Source organism: Megalobrama amblycephala, linkage group LG22, assembly GCF_018812025.1.
Source record: "Megalobrama amblycephala isolate DHTTF-2021 linkage group LG22, ASM1881202v1, whole genome shotgun sequence".
NCBI lineage: Eukaryota > Metazoa > Chordata > Actinopteri > Cypriniformes > Xenocyprididae > Megalobrama > Megalobrama amblycephala.
The window spans coordinates 15938312-15957918 of record NC_063065.1 but is presented as its reverse complement, the minus strand read 5'-3'; the positions used below and the strand labels follow the sequence as shown (position 1 = coordinate 15957918).

Genomic DNA, 19607 nt, shown 5'->3' with positions numbered 1-19607 from the left:
CCTTTCCCCATTCACCCCTAGCTCCACCGAAGCCCAAGTGGTGGCTTTCGCAACATTGTGACTCATTGAGATAAGCTTCCCAGTGGGAATGTTTCTCTTCTAAGTGCCTTCCCGTTATTTGATGACTGTCCTCTCTGCTCATCCCTATTATTTTGGAGGCTTCAGGCTTTTTGGAGTAATTAAATAGTAAATTGTGCGCACGTTTTAGTAAATAGTACGCATGATTTAGTAAATCGAGGGAACGAAACAGTAAATCATGCGCACGTTTTAGTAAATCGAGGGAATGAATTAGTAAATCGTGTGCACAATATATATTTTTTTTCTTGCATGTTATGTCCGGGGCTCCGTACAAAAAACACTTTAATTGCACATCAGTTCATATCTCAAAGAGTCTGAAAACGGTTTGTTTCTGAAAGCCTACTCTTCTCTCTTCACGGGCAGCCAATGAAGACCATAAGCTGGCATTATGCAAATTTGTTACATTGTTACGTAGGTATGTAACAGGTAGTAAGACTGGAACTGCCCGCGACTCTTTTCGGCGGTTCAGAACGATTCTTTTAGGACACTATTTGTCGTTCACTTTTGATCTTTAAAACTGTGCAGACCTTTTACATTATACACACTGCATGAAAGGTAATTATTACATTACCTTTCATGCATTACCTTTCATTATTACAAAAATTATTATTATAAAAAAGTTTATCTGCAATCTCCTTCTTTCTTTCTTTTTTTATGTATTAATTTCTTGTGTATCTTTTCTACCCCATGCAGCAGAACATGTGGATGTCCTTAAAGTATTAGAATTTCCCACTGTCCCAGAAGGAGTACAGAAAACTTCAGGATTTTGCACAAACCGAAGAGCATCACAGCCAGACACGGCCTACAAAATAGGCAAGAATGCCCAGATCAGTGCCCCAACCAAGCAGCTTTTCCCAGGTAAGCTGAACCCCATGAACATGTCTCCATATCCTGCCTACGTTTAGCTGCGTTTAAATGTGCCCTTTGTTGCTGTTGCCAAGGCTTTTGACAGGAGATGCCATCCCTGATTGTGCGGGGCCATGTTTCACTCAGACGCTTGTATTGTTAAGCGGCAGGAGAACTTGGCTGAAATCTCTTGACCACAGCATGGCTCGTCTGTTAGTTGTATAAGAAATGAACAGAAACTTTTAAAGAGATAGTTCACCCAAAAATGAAAATCTTGTAAGCCAAGTCATTCCACATGGCTTTCTTTCTTCCATGAAACACAAAAGAAGATGTTTTACAGAATGTCCAAGCTGTTCATTTATGTATAAATAAACATTCATCAGTGACTAATGACCAATCAATACCCCCCCCCAAAAAAACGCCCTATAAAAGTACCCCATACAACTTGGGTACTACATTCCAAGTCCTGAATTTATATGATAAGTTTGAGATGCATTATGCAATTGGAATGTGATTATAATGTTGCAGATGTTTCTTTATATGGTGGAAAACAGATGCATGTTTATTACTTGTTAATATTTATTCAGCCTAGATAATGCCATATATCTGGTGTTTATTATCAAGTCTCTTGCATCTCATATTTTTAGCTGGATATAAAGGATTACGTCTGATAAACTGTATTAAATGTCAAATCTTATTTCAACATTTTTCTCATTTTGTGCCATTAATGGCCTTTTTGGTTAAACAATGCATATGCACTAATAAAACATTTTCAAATAATCAAAGAATTGCATGCTTTATTAAAGACAGAAAATGCTTTATAGAGGACAAAGAAATGGAATTCATCGATTTAAATGTAACAAAAAAATAAATAGATTTAATACTGTTTATTTAATTCAAAATAGTTAAATATTAAATCACTTTTCAATTTGACAAATATATAGACATTTTTGTAAATGTAACAAAAAACGCATCCAACTTTTAATCATTAGCCAGTTTCTTTTCTATATAATTTTTCCAAATTCTTTTAAAATGAATAAATCAATTGATTTATTTTATTTTTAATTGGCACTCCTAGTCCTCCATTTCAACAAAGCAATTAGCTGTTTGGATGGACCTCAAAAACCCAATGAACTCTTCAGTGAGCTTGTTTCCTGTTTGTGCTGTTTTCTAGATGGAGTGTTCCCTGAAGACTTTTCCATCCTAACCACCATCAAGCCCAAAGCTGGGATCCAGTCCTTCCTTTTGTCCATCTACAACGAGAAAGGCGTCCAGCAACTAGGCGTCGAGTTGGGCCGCTCACCTCTCTTCCTGTACGAGGATCAGACAGGCAAGCCTGCCCCGGAGGATTACCCCCTGTTCCGCTCTCTCAACCTGGCCGACGGAAAGTAAGTCTAAATCTGAATGTACAGCAGCTTTTTTTAGACCTGTTTAGATCCATCCTCAGAGAGTAAGACTGAGACTGACTCCAGACAGGGTCAGACGGAGGTCAGTCATCAGCCTGTACCAGCAGGAAGTCATTTGTTGGCAGCCTAGACTTTTACACAGTAGTCCTGAGCCGTTATATATGTAGGAAGATATTTCTGGACCGTTTTAGAGTTGACAAGTAGACAAATCAGAATTTCAGGTGACTATTGAGGCGTTAGTTATGTGTGGTTTCTTCTGCGAGGCGAGCCAGAGGAGATCTTGCTGTGACTCTAGATTGATGGAGTGAAGCAGACAGGGCCGTAGGTGATCTGACCTCAGCGGTGATCCTTCAGAGTTCTGTTATTTTAGAAAGATGGAAAGTTGGATCCATTGGGGCCAAAGCTTGACCTCAGAAATGAACCTCCTTGATTACATCATCAGGAAGCTCTTGCAAAAATGAACAGAACTTTTTGGATGCTTGTTCCTGCGTCAAAGTAAAAGGTAATAATGAGATTTTTAAAAGCACATTGTGATATATAATAGTTTATGGGATAACTTTGTGAGATAATGTCACGTTCAAGTGAAATGGTCACAATTAAGAGATAAAAGGTTCCACTGTGAGATATAAAGTCATAGTTGTGAGAAATAGTCACAATTATGAGATAAAAAGTCACATTATGAGATAATCACAATTATGAGATACTCACATTGTGAGATTCTGTATAAAGTCACATGTGCAAGAAATAAAGACATAATTACAAGATAAACATTTGTGAGATAAATTCGCAGTTTTGAGAAATACTCACACAATTAAGAGATAAAAAGTCACATTGTGAGATGAAGTTCTCAGGAAATAAACTCACAATTAATAGAAAAAGTCACATCGTGAGGTATAAATTTATAGTTGTGACAAATCATAATTACGAGATACTGTATAGTCACGTGCAAGAAATAAAGTCATAATTATGAGATAAAAAGTCACATTGTGAGATGAAGTTCTCACGAAATAAACTCACAATTAATAGAAAAGGTCACATTGTGAGGTATAAATTTATAGTTGTGACAAATCATAATTACGAGATACTGTATGAGATACTCACATGTGCAAGAAATAAAGTCATAATTATGAGATAAAAAGTCACATTGTGAGATAAATTCAGTTTCAGGAAATAGTCACAATTATGAGATAAAAATATATTGTGAGATTGTGAGAAATTCACAGTTTCAATAAATAATCATAATTATGAGATTAAAAATCACATTGTGAGATAGGAAGTTACATTTATGAGAACTAAAGTCACAATTACAATACATAAAGTCACATTTACAAGAAATAAAATCGCAATTGTGAATTTCTTTTTTGTAGTCTGAGGTGGAAACAAGCTTCCTTAGATATTAGTTACTGTATTTTACATTTTTTTAAATAAAAATGGCAAATGATTTGCAATGCTCATTATTGTCCAGGAACCCCTTGAGCCTTATTTTGACACCCTCGAGTGCTAAAATTAATTGTCAGCACAATGTAACTTGCTTTGTTTTATTAGGTTTAAGAGGCTTTATTGTAGATATCAGTTCATTTTGGTGTTTTGCTGTAAAAACAACAATATTTCTGTTAAGGATTAAAGCTCTTATGTTTCTGAGAGGGATTTCAGGTTAAATGCACCTTGATTAGGCTAATTCTGTCATTCCAATTCCCTTGTGCAGGAAGAATTATAGTTGCATGTGGCTTTTTAAAGATAATTTGGTCGTAATGATGGAAATTTGATCTAATATAAAGAATCTGAAATGCATTTATGATAAATGTGTAAAATGTGTCGCTCTACCATACAGTACAATGTGTTGCTGACATAATGTATGCATATAGCACATATAAAGATGAATTGCACCACTGTATGTCCTTAGGGAAAATGGGTAATTTTTTAGTGTAAAAATGTGTGTGACTTTAAACCATTGCACTTGGCAAGTCTGAGAATTAATTAAAGTTTTAAAATATTCCCAGGATGTTTTTACTGCCTAAAGGCATTAAGTGCGATATTGTGGTTTTACACCGTCACACACCTATCAATCATTCAATTAATCGCTCTCAAGTCTTAACCATGTAAATTGCATCTTTTTATTCCGTTTAGTGGGTAGCCTACATAATCCGAAACACTGATTTCTAGCCACAGTAAAGCCTGTCCCAGTTCAAGTTTGCCAAGTACTTTAAAGACACGAGCCAGAATAAAGGTTTTTCTTTCTAATGAAGTGGATTATGGGAAATTGATCACCCTCGTGGGTGCTATTCATACACCTTTGAAATCTCGCTGTGGCTTCTTGCCGCAAACCTGTCCAACAGTTTCCCTCCCCAGCTCAATGTTTTGACTCTACAGTTCAGTTTTTCTGCCGTACCTTCCTGACACACACTTTCTACAATGTTCACAGTGTCTGTCATGCTGAAAAACTCACAGGAGGGGATTTGGTCTAGGGTTTAATGAGTTTAATCCAGTGTTAAACAAGGCCAAAGTTTGAAGGCTGGAATGTGGTCCACTCAGGAATGTTATATCTCAAGAATGGAGGCAAATTGTCTAAGGTTTTAAAGTAAGGCACATCTCACGTGTAGCGGCCTTTAACCGTTTGATGGGTTTGTAATCGTCTGCTCTTCTTGTTCCTCACAGGTGGCATCGTGTAGGCATCAGTGTTGAGAAGAAGACTGTGACCATCGTTGTCGACTGCAAGAAGAAGATGACCAAGCCCTTGGGCAGGAGTGACCATGCCAGTATTGACACCAATGGTATAACTGTTTTTGGCACCAGGATCCTGGATGAGGAAGCTTTTGAGGTAAAGCTGTTTTCAGTGCATTAATGCACTACACGGATGTTGCTCCGATGGTCTGACTGTCTGAGCTGCTTGATCAAGAATAAATTGATGTGTATTTTGTGTTTAACATTATGAGAACAACATCTGTTCATTTGAGAACAAGAGAGTAAACCAGAGCTGGATTTATAGTCAAGCTCCAGGGGGTTTTGAATGCTCTGTTCAGCCTATTTACTGACAAATAAAACTAGCATGTGGTAGAAATAAACTGGCCTATAAGTAAAAAAAAAAAAAAAAAAAAAAGGGTTCTTCTGAGATGTTTTGGATTGAGACTAAAATCCGGTCTTTCCTTTTGTCCATCTTGTGGATTGCAAGGCCTTGCATGCATTTATACACCACATCTAACATATTTAACTCGCAGTTGGCCACTGCAGCAAAATTTAACCTGTTGAACCTGTTCTTCATTAAATAAATGTTAAATCTGCATACACCAACAGTTCACATTGGGAAATGTATCACAAAAACGTAAGCAGGAATATTCGTATGTGCATTTTGTTAAAGTCCCCCTGAAGTCAACAATTTTATCCCTTAAAACTCATCTTTGATCACCAAAATGACATATGTGACCCGTCACGGAATCCAGGGACACAAGTCGGCAGCACAACTCTCGAGCAAAATGAGAAAGAAACATTTTTTTTCAAAATTGGTGATTTTCGTTTTTTTGCAGAATCTGTTAGTTGAGATCATGAAGAAGCCTTTCCGTGTTTGAGATAGCAGTATTGGTATATTTAAAAGCGTACATTTTGAGGTCGAAATCGGCTTGTTTTTCGGAGATTCTAGCACGCAGTAGGGGCGTGTCATGTCTGTGTGTATTTCCATACTGGGAAGCGTGGCTACTTATTATGCAGCGCTCTGGCCGGCTCTAGCTGATATCAAAATTCAATGAAGAACCGTGGCCGTTACACCGAAAATGTTTCGAAGTACTTCTTCGACAAGCCGGATGCTTATGAACAAGCGCTCACTGATTCTGAAGACGATCTGAGCGACGATGAAAGCGGCATAATAAGACATTACCTCTCTGGAGTCGGGTAACGCGCCGGCGCGTTTTGCAGGTTTTTTTTCACATTGCAGCAAAACAGACTTAAAATACTCCATCATATTTTGTCATAGAGACATAAGTAATATATATCAATTGAAACTATAGAATGTCTTCTTTTATTTGTGTACACTCAGAGTAAAAACAAAATGTTGTGCTTTTTGAAAAATAAAGAAAACTAACATGATGCGTGATCTCTCATCTCCCTCTGAACGAAGTCCAATCTGATAGTTCTCAGAAAATGAACTGTAACTTAGTGAATACTAATCATAAAAAAATTATACTTATGTCTGAAAAAACGTTGAAATGTCAAGTTTTAAAATGTGTAAGTCAAATCGAAAACAAACCTTCTGTGTTTATGTAATCTGTATGAAAAGAGAGCCATGTCAGAAGTCCGTGATTCAGCTCATTATCCGCTAATGCGGCCACGCCCACGGAGCCAGCGCTATTCAGACACAAATTCAGTCAATACATGCATTCATCGCCTCAATCGTGTATTTATTGTCTTGAAAAGTGTTTTGAATAGCCATAGTTAGCGATCTCTGGCCTCTGTTAGTCCAGTTATTTCCTGGATTGCCTATTCTTCTTTAACAGGCTTCTCAGGTGAGAACATTTCATTTCATGATTAGTGACCAAAATGATCACGGTTATCACAGAATCCTGTTCAAAAAGTAAATTCACAAAGTTTTATGTGGAAAACCAGCAAATAAAAAATAAAATTAGCATCAATATGTACTTTTTCTTTACATAAACATTAAAATAATAACATTAAAAATGATGGGCAGATTTTAAAGGAGTGTCTTGCAACATGTTATCTACAATGCACAAGTTCAAATAGAGTTTTGACAAAAAAGTCACATATTTCAGCCGCTAAATCATTTTTATAAAAGTAAAAAAAAAAAAATTACTGACATTTACAATGCACATTAACCTTTATTATTAATAGTATGCGGTCCATGCAGCTTTACAGGGGGTATGGCTTATCTAAATGAGATGTAAATGAGCCCTATTGTCACTCCCAGCAGGTGAGAACAGGTGAGAACTGCACAAACTTTAAAGGGGTTTTTCTCCCTCTTGAGCTTTCTTGATTGCCTACCTTCAAATGGCCACAACTTCTCCAAATATTATCAGATTTCCATGTGTCACACATCGTTGGAAAGCTTGGAGACTGCACTTTCAGAATCTGTGAATAACTCAAAATGCCCCAAAACCGACTTGTGTCCCTACTTTCCGTGACTGGTCACATATTTAAATGTTTTTCCTGTGAAAAAAATTTCTTCTTGCCTTACAATAGCTTGAATGTGACTCTACACCCTTGCTTCATTTAGTATACCTGGATCTATGAATATGCTAATTAGCCCCGCCTCCTAATTACTCACACGAGCTCAGAGATCCACTCGGTCAACTTACTGAGGTAAACGTTGCACAATGGTGTTGCTTTTTACAACGTCGGACACATAACGGTAATAATATGATTAGCTTTTTGCTTGACTGCATTATCAAACTGCTATGTGTTACTAATGTTACACAAACCATGTTCCTTTTCGCCATCTCACTCTTCCTTCTAAAAATCAGTATCCTTAGAAACGCTTTGAACAACTCAGAACGTCAGTGAAGAAAGTCATATAGTTCATCGTAACATCGTAATATACATCATACACCCTTTATATTGCTAAATCGACCCGATTTTTCATATCAACAGAAAAATGTACTCGGGCTAACCTGGCTTCTCTTAAGATCTACTTCAGAGCGGTCATAGTTAATGACATGCTAAAGCCCACCAGCACGTTTACATGATTGGTTACAAGGCAGTTTGTGACGTAAAAAAAAAACTGATTTCAGACCACTTTTTTGAAACTGTCTTTAGATCAGTGCAGTTTTAAAGGTGCCCTAGAATTAAAAATTGAATTTATCTTGGCATAGTTGAATAACAAGAGTTCAGTACATGGAAATGACATACAGTGAGTCTCAAACACCATTGTTTTCTCCTTCTTATGTAAATCTCATTTGTTTAAAAGACCTCCGAAGAACAGGCGAATCTCAACATAACACCGACTGTTAAGTAACAGTCGGGATCATTAATATGTACGCCCCCAATATTTGCATATGCCAGCTCATGTTCAAGGCATTAGACAAGGGCAGGACGTCTGGATGTGTACAGCTGAATCATCAGACTAGGTAAGCAAGCAAGGACAATAGCGAAAAATGGCAAATGGAGCAATAATAACTGACATGATCTATGATAACATGATATTTTTAGTGATATTTGTAAATTGTCTTTCTAAATGTTTCATTAGCATGTTGCTAATGTACTGTTAAATGTGGTTAAAGTTACCATTGTTTATTACTGTATTCACGGAGACAAGACTGTCGTTATTTTCATTTTTTAAACACTCTGTATAATTCATAAACACAACTTCATTCTTTATAAATCTCTCCAACAGTGTGTAATGTTAGCTTTAGCCACGGAGCACCATCAAACTCATTCAGAATCAAATGTAAACATCCAAATAAATACCATACTTACGCGATTAGACATGCTGCGTGACGAACACTTTGTAAAGATCCATTTTGAGGGTTATATTAGCTGTGTGAACTTTGTTAATGTTGGTTAAGGCAAGCGCGAGCTCCGGGGGAGGGGAGCACAAGATTTAAAGGGGCCGCGCAATGAATCGGCTCATATATAATTATGGCTCAAAATAGGCAGTTAAAAAAAATTATAAAAAAAAATCTATGTGGTATTTTGAGCTAAACGTCACAAACACATTCAGGGGACACCTTAGACTTATATTACATCTTTTAAAAAGACGTTCTACGGCAGCTTTAAGTTGAAAATACTCAGCAATGGTGTTGACTTATGAATTTGAACATGGTTTGTCTTAAAGCATATTAAAAACACCGCATAGACATATAAACAACATTAAAACTTGATTTTCCCCACAGGGGGACTTTAAATTCATTCATGCTCTAAATGTTGAGACTGCCTATTTGGTAACTGTTCAGGATCTAAATTTGCAGTTGTGAAATCTGCAAATAAATATATGCCTGTAACATTTTCCCCATGTTTTGTTTTAGATGAATGGCAAATGCTTTGCAATTTTTGGGTTTCTGAGGGTTAAACAACTGCCTACTTGTATAGTTCAGACTATAAAAGCAGAGTTTCTTTGCTTATGTCATAAAAGTGAAGTTTGTGGCATGTTATGTAGGCCTATGCTTTGTGTTTACCACAAGCTAACCGCTACTTGCATTAGCATCCCATTCATTGTTTTGCCTTTTATAGTTCAGTGTTTACATCTCTATGGCAACCTCTCAGCATATTTTTATGGAACTTTGTGGTAACATTGTTCTCTTTATGCACCTTAATTGCACCTTTAAGCAATTAACTTTACATTGTTCTAAAGACCATGAAAGTAAACGTTACCCTTACTTCTCTGCATATTAAAGACACAATACTCAGATTTGACCAGTATTCCATAATGGCAAAGGTGAATATTTGTTCCTCTGGACATGGGCTTACTCAGGATAACACAGACAAGCCTTGTGTCACTGTTTACCTTTAAGCAGTCGGGGTTTTCCCCTCGCTTCCTCTTATGAAGGCTTCTTTCACCTTGTAATTAAAGCTACTCAAAGCCAGAGGAGCCTCTTCATGCACGGATTGCTCACTGCCTCAGCCGAGGCCTTCATTCAACATGGCTGATGTTGTGAATTTTCCACAGTTAAACTATAATATCTGCATCTTAGTACAAAGTACTTTAAACATGAACCCAATTATATTCATTTAGTGGTTTAAGGTATTGAAAAGTGTTGATTATTGAGCAATATAAGGATAATTTGACACAAATCTATCTTATTTAATTACTGGAAAGGTCTACATTAGCAAACGTAGAAAACACTGTACTTTCTTTGCCAAATTACTTTACAAAAACACATTTTTGTGTCAGACTATAGAGTTTTCTGTAGGTGTGGAATATTTATGTCAGAAGTATTAATTAACAGACACGACAAGTTTAAAGGAAAGTCAGCAGCCCTGCCATCACCTCGATTTAGAGCAGAAAATGCTAATTAATGCTAATTATTAAAGTATTTTCACAGTCATGACTGCATGTTATGATACATTATTTATGACATATATAGATGTGCTTAGCAGCTTGTTTCTGCACTTTTTAATCATATCAACACTTCTCATATAAAGTAAGTTTGACTGTTTTTGGTGCAAACTTCTCTTTTAGGTAACTTGTTTCTCAGTGTTATGTGTGCGTTTGTTCTCTTAAGCTCTCTTAAAAGTCACAATTGAGGCAGTGTGGAATGTGCAGGGTCAAAATGAGTTAAAGCTGTAAATAATGATGTACAATGGGACGATTGACAGGTGATATTGAAATGGCTTCTTGTTAAGGAGGAGGGCTAGTGAGTGTTTGCCTGTGTGATGGAGAACTTACTTACTGGGGGATGGGAATTATTACTTATTAGCCCATATTGTTGTTAAAATTGCTGCAAGTGTTTTTAATTGGGACTTCTTGTTGTGTGGTGAGGTTATATATTTGATTGACCCTTACACTTGTAGTTTTGCGCTCTTGTGAATCTTCATTATGTTACCTTAATTCCTCATGCCCTATTTTATCTGAAGGTTTTGCTGACAGAGCTTGTCAGATGTTTCACAAATCTATGATGGCTGTGATCATTGGTATATGTCAAACTTTAATATTCAGTATTTGATTATCTATGGAGTCCCGCACATGACAAGCAGGGAAAAAACAAATATCATGGTCACAAATTAAGAATTCATTCACACGTATTAACTTGTTATTAATTTGTTCCCTCGTTTTAGTGAATGAATTAATAAAACACAAATTCTTAATTTGTGGTCATGATAACTATTTTTCTTCCACGTCATGTGCGGGGCTCCGTATTGGGTTTTTGTTCATAAAAGCATTCAAATGTAATGAGGGTTGTCATAAAGGTAGTTTAGAAGTGGTCTCATACAGTTTACCTGTTTAGTTTAGAGTTTCATCCGTAATTTTTTACCTCTTGCAGCATATATATAAAAGCTATGAGAGGTATTCCCAGTATTTAGATTTGGCGTGTCACCTGGGATTTGTATGGTTGGAAACACTGACTTCTCTGTGTGAGACCATGACTGTTCCCACTGTATGGCTACTTCTGAAGTGTATTTTGGGAAATATGGCGGAAATACCTGGTCAGACTCATAGGAGCGACATCCCTTACTAGCCCTGGATGAATCGACACTTTGTTGGCCTGTAAAGAAGCCTTTGATTTTTGCAGATTCTAGTGAGTGTACAATGTGCTATATTTGCAGGATAGTGGTCCAAACACGGATATAAGTTGACTTCTAGAGTTTATTTTTTTACTGCACTTAGTTCCACGTTTCATAATGAATAAGAACATTTCTTTAAACTACCAGGGTTCCTTATACCAGGGTTATTATCGTTAACTAAAACTAAAACCATTAAAAAAACATCTTTGTTACTTGAAATAAAATAAACGTTAACTGAAGTAAGATAAAATGCTAATAAAATAACTTTATTTTAGCTAGTTGCCAAGGTAAAAATTCAAATTTTCACTTTGCTCATCAATGTTTATATGTGAACAAAAGCCTAAATTAAATCTGTTCTTCGTATACAGTGTTCATGTCTCTTCAGAGGACTTGGATTAAGCCGCTAAATTCATATTACAATTTCTTTATAAATGTTTTGAGTTTTGGGTGGATAGAAATTCAGTGAAGGGACAGAAATCTCATAGATTTCATCAAAAAATATCCTCATTTGTGTTCCGAAGATGAACGAAAATCTTATGGATTTTGAACAACATGAGAGTGAGTGATGACAGTATTTTTATTTTTGGGTGAACTATCCCTTTAAAAATAATAAAATAAAATAAAACAAAAAAAAACAAAAAAAAATAAAATAAAACAAAAAAATAAAATAAAATAAAATAAAAAAAAAAAAAAAAAAAAAACAAAACAAAACAAAACAAAACAAAACAAAAAAACAAAAAAAAAAAAATAAAACAAAACTGAAAATATAAAAGTTAAAAATATTTCCTGAGTGAATTGTTGCATTGGTCATTGACACACTTTGAATGACAGTTCAGAAACACATCCACACTTTTTCTGAATGGCCATCTTAATTACTATATTGTCTGTGAGGTGAGGAAATAGTGTTCACCACAGCTGAGTTCACGGCTCTAGGCTTGGGTACATCAAAGGTCACTGTTCCTCTTGTTTCCGATTTAGTGTTCACCACCATTGGCTCCCTCCAGTTCTGTAATTAGTGCAGTTAAGTACAATTAAATGACTGAGGAAAATTGACCAAATTCTCTCATGTTGTAAAGCTGAGGCATTATGGCACTTAATGACAGGTTTCCTACTGTGCTACGTTGCTATTTGAACAGTTTACTATATACTCATGCTGGGGGTCTACATCTTAAATAGTTTTTCACACACTGGGCCTTACAGACAACCAACCTTTTTAGTACAGAGCTGAGATGTTTACGAATGACTCATGGGTCATTAGCGAAAAGCTGTTTAGTGATGCTATTGGTTCATGTTGTTTAAAGAAGTTGGTACATTACAGCATAGATTTTTTTGTAACATTTTACCTCGGATACACCGTTCTATAGATTGCAAAGAGTACTTATATATTGTATCTGTGACAATAGAGATTTTTCACAATTTTTAAAGTTACCTAACAAACATACAATATACATTGCAAGCCAGTGAGTTTAAATTGCTTTAAAGCAAAGACTATAGAATAACACAAGACGTGTCACTCGTTTTGTTTGGAATGGGAGAAAGTGTAACGTGCAATATGGCGGAATAAGTCCCGCCTTCTAAATAAAAGCCAATCGCCAACTGGTAAAGTCATTGCGTCACTTTAGCGGCCGTTAGAATCACCGGTTTCTATAGAAACAGTCAGACGCGCGCCTCCGAAGAGACGTGCATTTAGGTCTGCGCATGCGCATTAGCTTGATCCAGCCTGAAAAATACAGTTTTTTTGTCATGATTCAAGTGTTTAGAAACTAAATTTATGAATCGGTTGTTGTTAGATTTCATTGGTGATTTCAAATATGAAATTTAATCGTAAGGTTGGCGAACAGTTTTGGAGAATTTGATGTTTCCCCATTCAAAGAGATTGCATGATGCCCAGGATGCCCGAGAGGTGTTTCAAAGATGGCCGCCAAGTGAAATGATTTGTCTTAAAGGGACTTTGTTTAAAGTCAGCATAAAACAGAAGTTGAGAGAGTCTGTTTGTCCCTATTGTGACGACTCTATAGTGAAACGGCTTCTCGAACAAGGAAAAAATATAGGGCGGGACTTGATTTTGTCTATTGGGTATTGATTGGATCATTGTGGTTTGCTATTCGTCAATCTCATGTGAGTGACAGGTTGCCCCGCCCTCACGCCAGTAAACGCATCATCAGAGAAGAGAAGAGATGTCACTGCAAGAGAGAGGGGAAGTTATTTGGTAAAAGATTACAAAGGCTCATTAATAAAAAAAAAAATAATGACCTGTACGGATAAGGCATTTATAATAAATACTGGAATATTCCATAAAAAAACAAGAATTGTCCATTTTGATTTCATGGTGACTTTTAATGTGAACCACTGGGTGGGCTTGTTTGCTTAAGTTTGTTTGAGCTGATCCAGTGCTAGTCTTAGGCCAGGCTTTCATGCGTATCTTACTCAGAATAAGTAATAAGACCTCTGCAGGGTCCAGGGAGTTGTTAAGGTGCATGGGTGACAAATGAGGTAATACGTGTCACTTTTATTCAGTCGTTGGCTTGATCTCCCTGTTTTCCCCTCCATCTTGGCACCAGGCTCTTAATACCAAGACTGGCTTTTGGGGCCAATCCTGGCTTTAATGGTCTGGTAAATGTACTGTATGTTACAGGGCCAACCGGTGACCAATGCAAATACGGCTTGGAATTACATGACTACAGCAAGTGTGTGATTAACTAATGATATTGTTTTTTTTTTTAATGAATTATGATTATTATGCAGGATTTGGAAGTCATTCTGTATATTAATGGGATAGTTTACCCCAAAATGAAAATCATTTAATCACCCTCATGTCATTCCAAACCTGTATGACTTTCTTTTTGGTTAGCAAAAGGTGATATGTTTAATGAAAATTATAGAAAACTGAGGCTCAAGCTACAAAATGACATAAAAGGCTGCATAAAAATAGTCTTAATGACTCATGTACAGTCTTCTGAAGCTATTTGATAGCCTTGTGTGAGGAATAGATTGCAATTTAAGGTTAGTTTTCCACTGATAATGTTGCTGTGACCAAATCATTGATTCAGTGAGTTAAACTCAAAATCATCATGAATCATCTTCTTGAAATCATCTTCTTGAAATTGACAATTCTTGTTTTTCAAGGAATATTGCAGTATTTATTATAAATTATTTATCATTATATAATTATTTATCATTATTTCATGTGCCCTCATAACCTTTAATCAATATAACATCAGCGACATCTCTTCTCTCATGATGAGTTTACTGGCGTGAGGGTGGGACAACCTGTCAATCACATGAGATCATAGTAAAAGCAAACCACAACCGTCCAATCAATTACCAATTTTACAAAATCAGTCCCATCCATAGACAGTAAAAGAAATGGACACAGCGACCCCATTGGAACTCAATTGAGACAAGTGAAGCCCATTTTTAGCGATTTTTAGCACTTCCGTTTCTGACGCGCAGACTCAAACTAAGCTTGATGACGTCAGCAACCTGTCTGACAGATGTCAATCTTCTAGTAGCTGTGCGTGCAAACTGCCATCGTTAATCTTGCAGAGACGGCGAGCTTGAGCGGGGAGTTCTTTGGCGTGAGTGAGCAGGAGTAATTATTCTGATTAATTATTTTGTATAGTATTTTAAAATGTAACGCCAGTACGCCATATTAAGTTAATGCATACTATTGCCTGCGAGCTTCTCCTCCTGTCTGTACGGTAATTTCTCTACTGTGCGACAGAGAGTCGAGTGGTTATGACGCAATCGTTAGCCTATTTTTACAAAAACTGTTTCTACGGGGCCATAATGTAACATAGAAGGTAATGGAGCCCTTTATACATTGTCGTGTATCTTTAGAAATAAATAATGGACAAATTGAGTCTTTAAACGCCTCAGATGTAAAGTTATTTGCTGTCAAAGTGACGCCAAAATGAATGGGAGTCAATGGGATGGCTAACGCAAGTGAAGTTCTGCTACAAGATGGCGGCACGCGGCCGACTTCAACTTCCGGTCGACTTCCTTGGGCACTGGTCCCATCCAGCATTTTTTCTTGTTCGAGAAGTAGTGCTGCAACGACGCGTCGATGTCATCGATTACGTCGACTACGAAAATGCGTCGACGCGTCACATTGTTTACATTCATCTCGCGTAATGGCGGCTTCTGCTCCTGGGAATGGAGAAAGTGCTATTCTTCTATCACAAAAACCTAGACCACGGTTATCAAAAGTACGGGAATACTTTAAACAGAGGCCAAATAAAATGGTCCTTTGTTCCCTTTGCAAAACCGAGATGGCGTACCTGCGATGCACGAGCACTAGGGGTGTGACGCGAGATTAAAATGTGACGAGATTTCTCGTCGAGGTGAAAAGTAGTCTCATGATGTTGCCATGACAGAGTGTTAGGATGGTTAGGAAAGAATATGCCACCGCTACGTTTACATTACGCCTCCACTGTCGTTTTGCTTTGTATTTAAATAAAAAAACATTTAATTCAGTTGGATAACGGTCGCCGCCGCTCCATGTTTACAGAGTACGCGCCATCGTGAAAGTGAAAGTAAACGCGTGGGCGCATTCAAACGAGATTTCTGATGAATACAGATATCTCTCAATATGAAAGCTATCTTAGGCTGGGCAGTGTAGGTGTAACAAACTCTTAGCTCTGTATCAAAGAAAAAAAAAAAAGGGTCTTATTTGCACTTTGAATATTGAGAGAGTGCGATTATGGTTGCACTTATTGTAAAGTGTTACCAAAAAAAAATGAATAACAGTTTTCTCTTAATCTTATTAAACACAAACAATAAGGTTTCATTTGTTAACATTAGTTTATGCACTGTGAACTATCATGAACTAACAATGAATGACTATTTTTATTAACTAACATAAACAAAGATTAATAAATACTGTAGCAAATATATTGCTCATTGTTAGTTGATGTTGGTTAATACATTAATGTTAATAAATGAGACCTTATTGTAAAGTGTTACCATTTTTATTTATACTGTTTTTATTTCTACGATCAGTTTGTGGAAAGGAGTTCAGTTAGGAGGTCAAAAGTTGTAGAAGTCAGTCAGTTGAAAAAAAGATTAATAAAAGTTGAAATATTATATTAGAAGTTGTACTTATAATTTTTTTGTAAAGTTATCCAAAGGATTCATTAGCTAATCAAAAAAAAGAACACTAAATAAAAAAATAATAATAAAAATAATCGTTAGTTGCAGCTCTATCGAGAAGCCATTTCACTCTGATATACATCACAATAGTGAAGAACAGACTATCGCAACTTCCATTTCATGCCAAAGAATCAGATTTGTAAATTTTTTACACATTTGAATGCAATTAAAGATTCATTGACTCACTGAACGATTCATCCACATTCTGTTTCTCTTGTGAACTGTCTTGAGTTCATATCTAGGGTGGATGTCAAGATTTTCACTGAACAAAGACTTACATTTCAGCCTGTTCCTCACACAAAGCTATCAGATGACGTTATTTTGAACTACTTGTTAATTTGAAGATTTAAAGCCCTTTTTCTCATTCACTTCCATTACATTAAAATAGAATATACATGATATACTTTTGATATTTTTCAAAAGTTCACTTTTTGTGTCCCATGGAAAAAAGAAAGTCATGCGATGGCGGATATATAAGGACGGATACACTATTTCCTGACAGGGTTAGTTCACCCAAAAATGAAAATTCTGTCATTAATTACTCACCCTCATGTCATTCCAAACCTGTAAGACCTTTGTTAATCTTCAGAACACAAATTAAGATACAAGAGGAATAGAAAGCAGCATAATTACTGTCATTCAAGGTCCAAAAAAGTAGTAAAGACATTGTTAAAATAGTTCATGTGATTACAGTGGTTCAACCTTAATGTTATGAAGTGACAAGAATACTTTTTGTGTGCAAAAAACAAAACAAAAATAACAAATTTATTCAACAATCTCTTCTCTTGCATGTCAGTCTCCTACGGAGTTGACCCGTTTTTTTGTGCACAAAAAGTGCTCGTCGCTTCATAACATTAAGGTTGAACCACTGTAGTCGCATGGACTATTTTAATGTGTCTTTAATACATTTCTGGACCTTGAATGACGATAATTATGTTGCTTTCTATGGGGGATAAAAAAACCTCTTGGATTTCATCAAAAATATCTTAATTTGTGTTCTGAAATTGAAAGAAGGTCTTACGGGTTTGAAACGACATGACAGAAATGTCATTTTTGGGTGAACTAACCCTTTAAATGTCTTATTTTGTTTTCACAAATCAAATAAAAACAGCATAAGAGGTGATATTTTGTTCAGTTAAGGAGGTCAAGCACACCTCTGTTTTACTGTGGGCACACCTGAGCATTTTGCTGTTTATACAGTTGAGTTTACAGAGAGCGGTATAAAAATACACAGACACACATGCCGCTAACAAGTCCGAGCCTGCTGGGGTTTTTTTTTTTTTTTTTTCTCGGTGGTTGCCTTGCTGCTAAATCACACAGTCTCTCTCTCTTTGTGACAGTGCCAAGGAGAGACCTCAGGTTCGAACACATCCCCCAGATCTACTTGTGGGCTTCACTGTAAAAGCCATGCACGTTCCTCGTAACAGACCCAGGTCACGCTGAACCAATCTAACCCAGCAGCTGGATAGAAAGATCTGGATCTGTCAGTTACAGCCTACATGTGGCTTAAAAATGCACAAATATAATATCTTAAATCAAAACCTCATACAGTAAATGATGTTTTAATCATCAGGCTGTTGATCATACTGCAGTTCGAATTTATGCTATTGTTTCTGACATGACAATGGCTAGAAACAGATTTCAGTCATTTGGAAGAAAGGCGATACATGTGTTTTTTATGAATGTGTGTTTAATGTTTTGTTGCCCAGAAGGTTTTATGTACTGTTGTCTAACCAGGCTGCATTTTATTTGAGAGGAAACTTCCTGTGTGGGTTTTTGTTACCAGGTGTTTCGTGATGAAACACGTTTTATTTACCTGCTTAGAAAACAGCAATTTCCTGAACCATCTGACCTGCGTTCCTCATTGTGAAAGTGGTTGATGATTTGTTGTTTTGTTGCCTTGCCGTTCCACCATTTCCTGCAATCCAAAAGTGGCATTTATGTTGTTTTGACCAACAATACTCTTAAAAATAAAGATTTCAAAAGAAGAACCATTTTTGGTTCCCCAAAAAACCTTTCAGTGAACCGATCTTAAAAGAACAATTTTAGTGTGCAAAACATTTTTAAAAAATCTAAAGAACCGTTATAGTTTCCCACTATTAAGACCTTTATGTGGAATGAATGGAACCTTCAGGGAACCATAGATGGCAATAAAGAAACTTGTCAAAATGCGTTGTCATTTCCTTCTTTATACTTGATAGTATTACATATATGTGTCTTATTACTAATAATAGAGGTATTTTTGGTATATTAGCACATGTATCTCATGTATCTTTCTATCGTTCGCCCCCCTCAGGGTGATATCCAACAACTGCTGATTGTGGCCGACCCTAAAGCGGCTTACGACTACTGTGAACACTACAGCCCAGACTGTGACGTCCCCCACAAGGACACACTGCAAGCACAGGAGCCCGAGGAGGAGGTTAGTATAGACCTTTTGCACTGACCTGCAAAGGAAACAATCTTTCCTGCAGTATCCAGAAGGCTAAACGTTTCTGGAAGTCTGACACATCGTTAACACTTTTGACACTACTGGTCAAACGATCGGACACACAGACTAATAGTTGTTTTCTACATGTTAAAGTCATCAAAATGAAATAACACAGAAGAACAGGAGTTATGTAGTGACCAAAAATGTTAATTAAAATCATGCTTTGACACTATAAAAGAAGTAATTTTTTGATAATGTATGGAAAACTGTAAAAAGAATAGTTGGTTTAACTTAAAAAAAAGTAAGTTACCTGGTTGCCTTAAAATTTTGAGTTCATTGAAATTTAAAATTTGAGTTAATACAATGAAGCCGATTGGTTTAATCAACAGAAACTCAAAATATTATGTTATCTGAACCACATTAATTATTGAAGTTGATTTGACAAAAGAAAAAAGGTGTGATAACAAATTATGACTCCAAACGTTTTTTGATAGTGTTTATATTATAAAAACATATCACAGGTCAAAGGTCAG

The 19607-nt window shown here is 36.4% G+C and overlaps 1 protein-coding gene across 4 annotated transcripts in view; it reads left to right on the top strand.

Annotated features, from left to right (window-relative positions):
• Positions 1 to 19607, top strand: part of col11a1a (collagen, type XI, alpha 1a) — a 91543-nt gene that overhangs the window by 5516 nt on the left and 66420 nt on the right. For all 4 annotated transcript variants that reach the window (XM_048174622.1, XM_048174621.1, XM_048174619.1 and 1 more), the window contains exons 2-5: positions 772 to 936; positions 2099 to 2312; positions 4986 to 5148; positions 18940 to 19065. In XM_048174622.1, coding sequence (XP_048030579.1) covers positions 772 to 936; positions 2099 to 2312; positions 4986 to 5148; positions 18940 to 19065 — 668 coding nt within the window. The remainder of the gene's footprint in view (positions 1 to 771; positions 937 to 2098; positions 2313 to 4985; positions 5149 to 18939; positions 19066 to 19607) is intronic.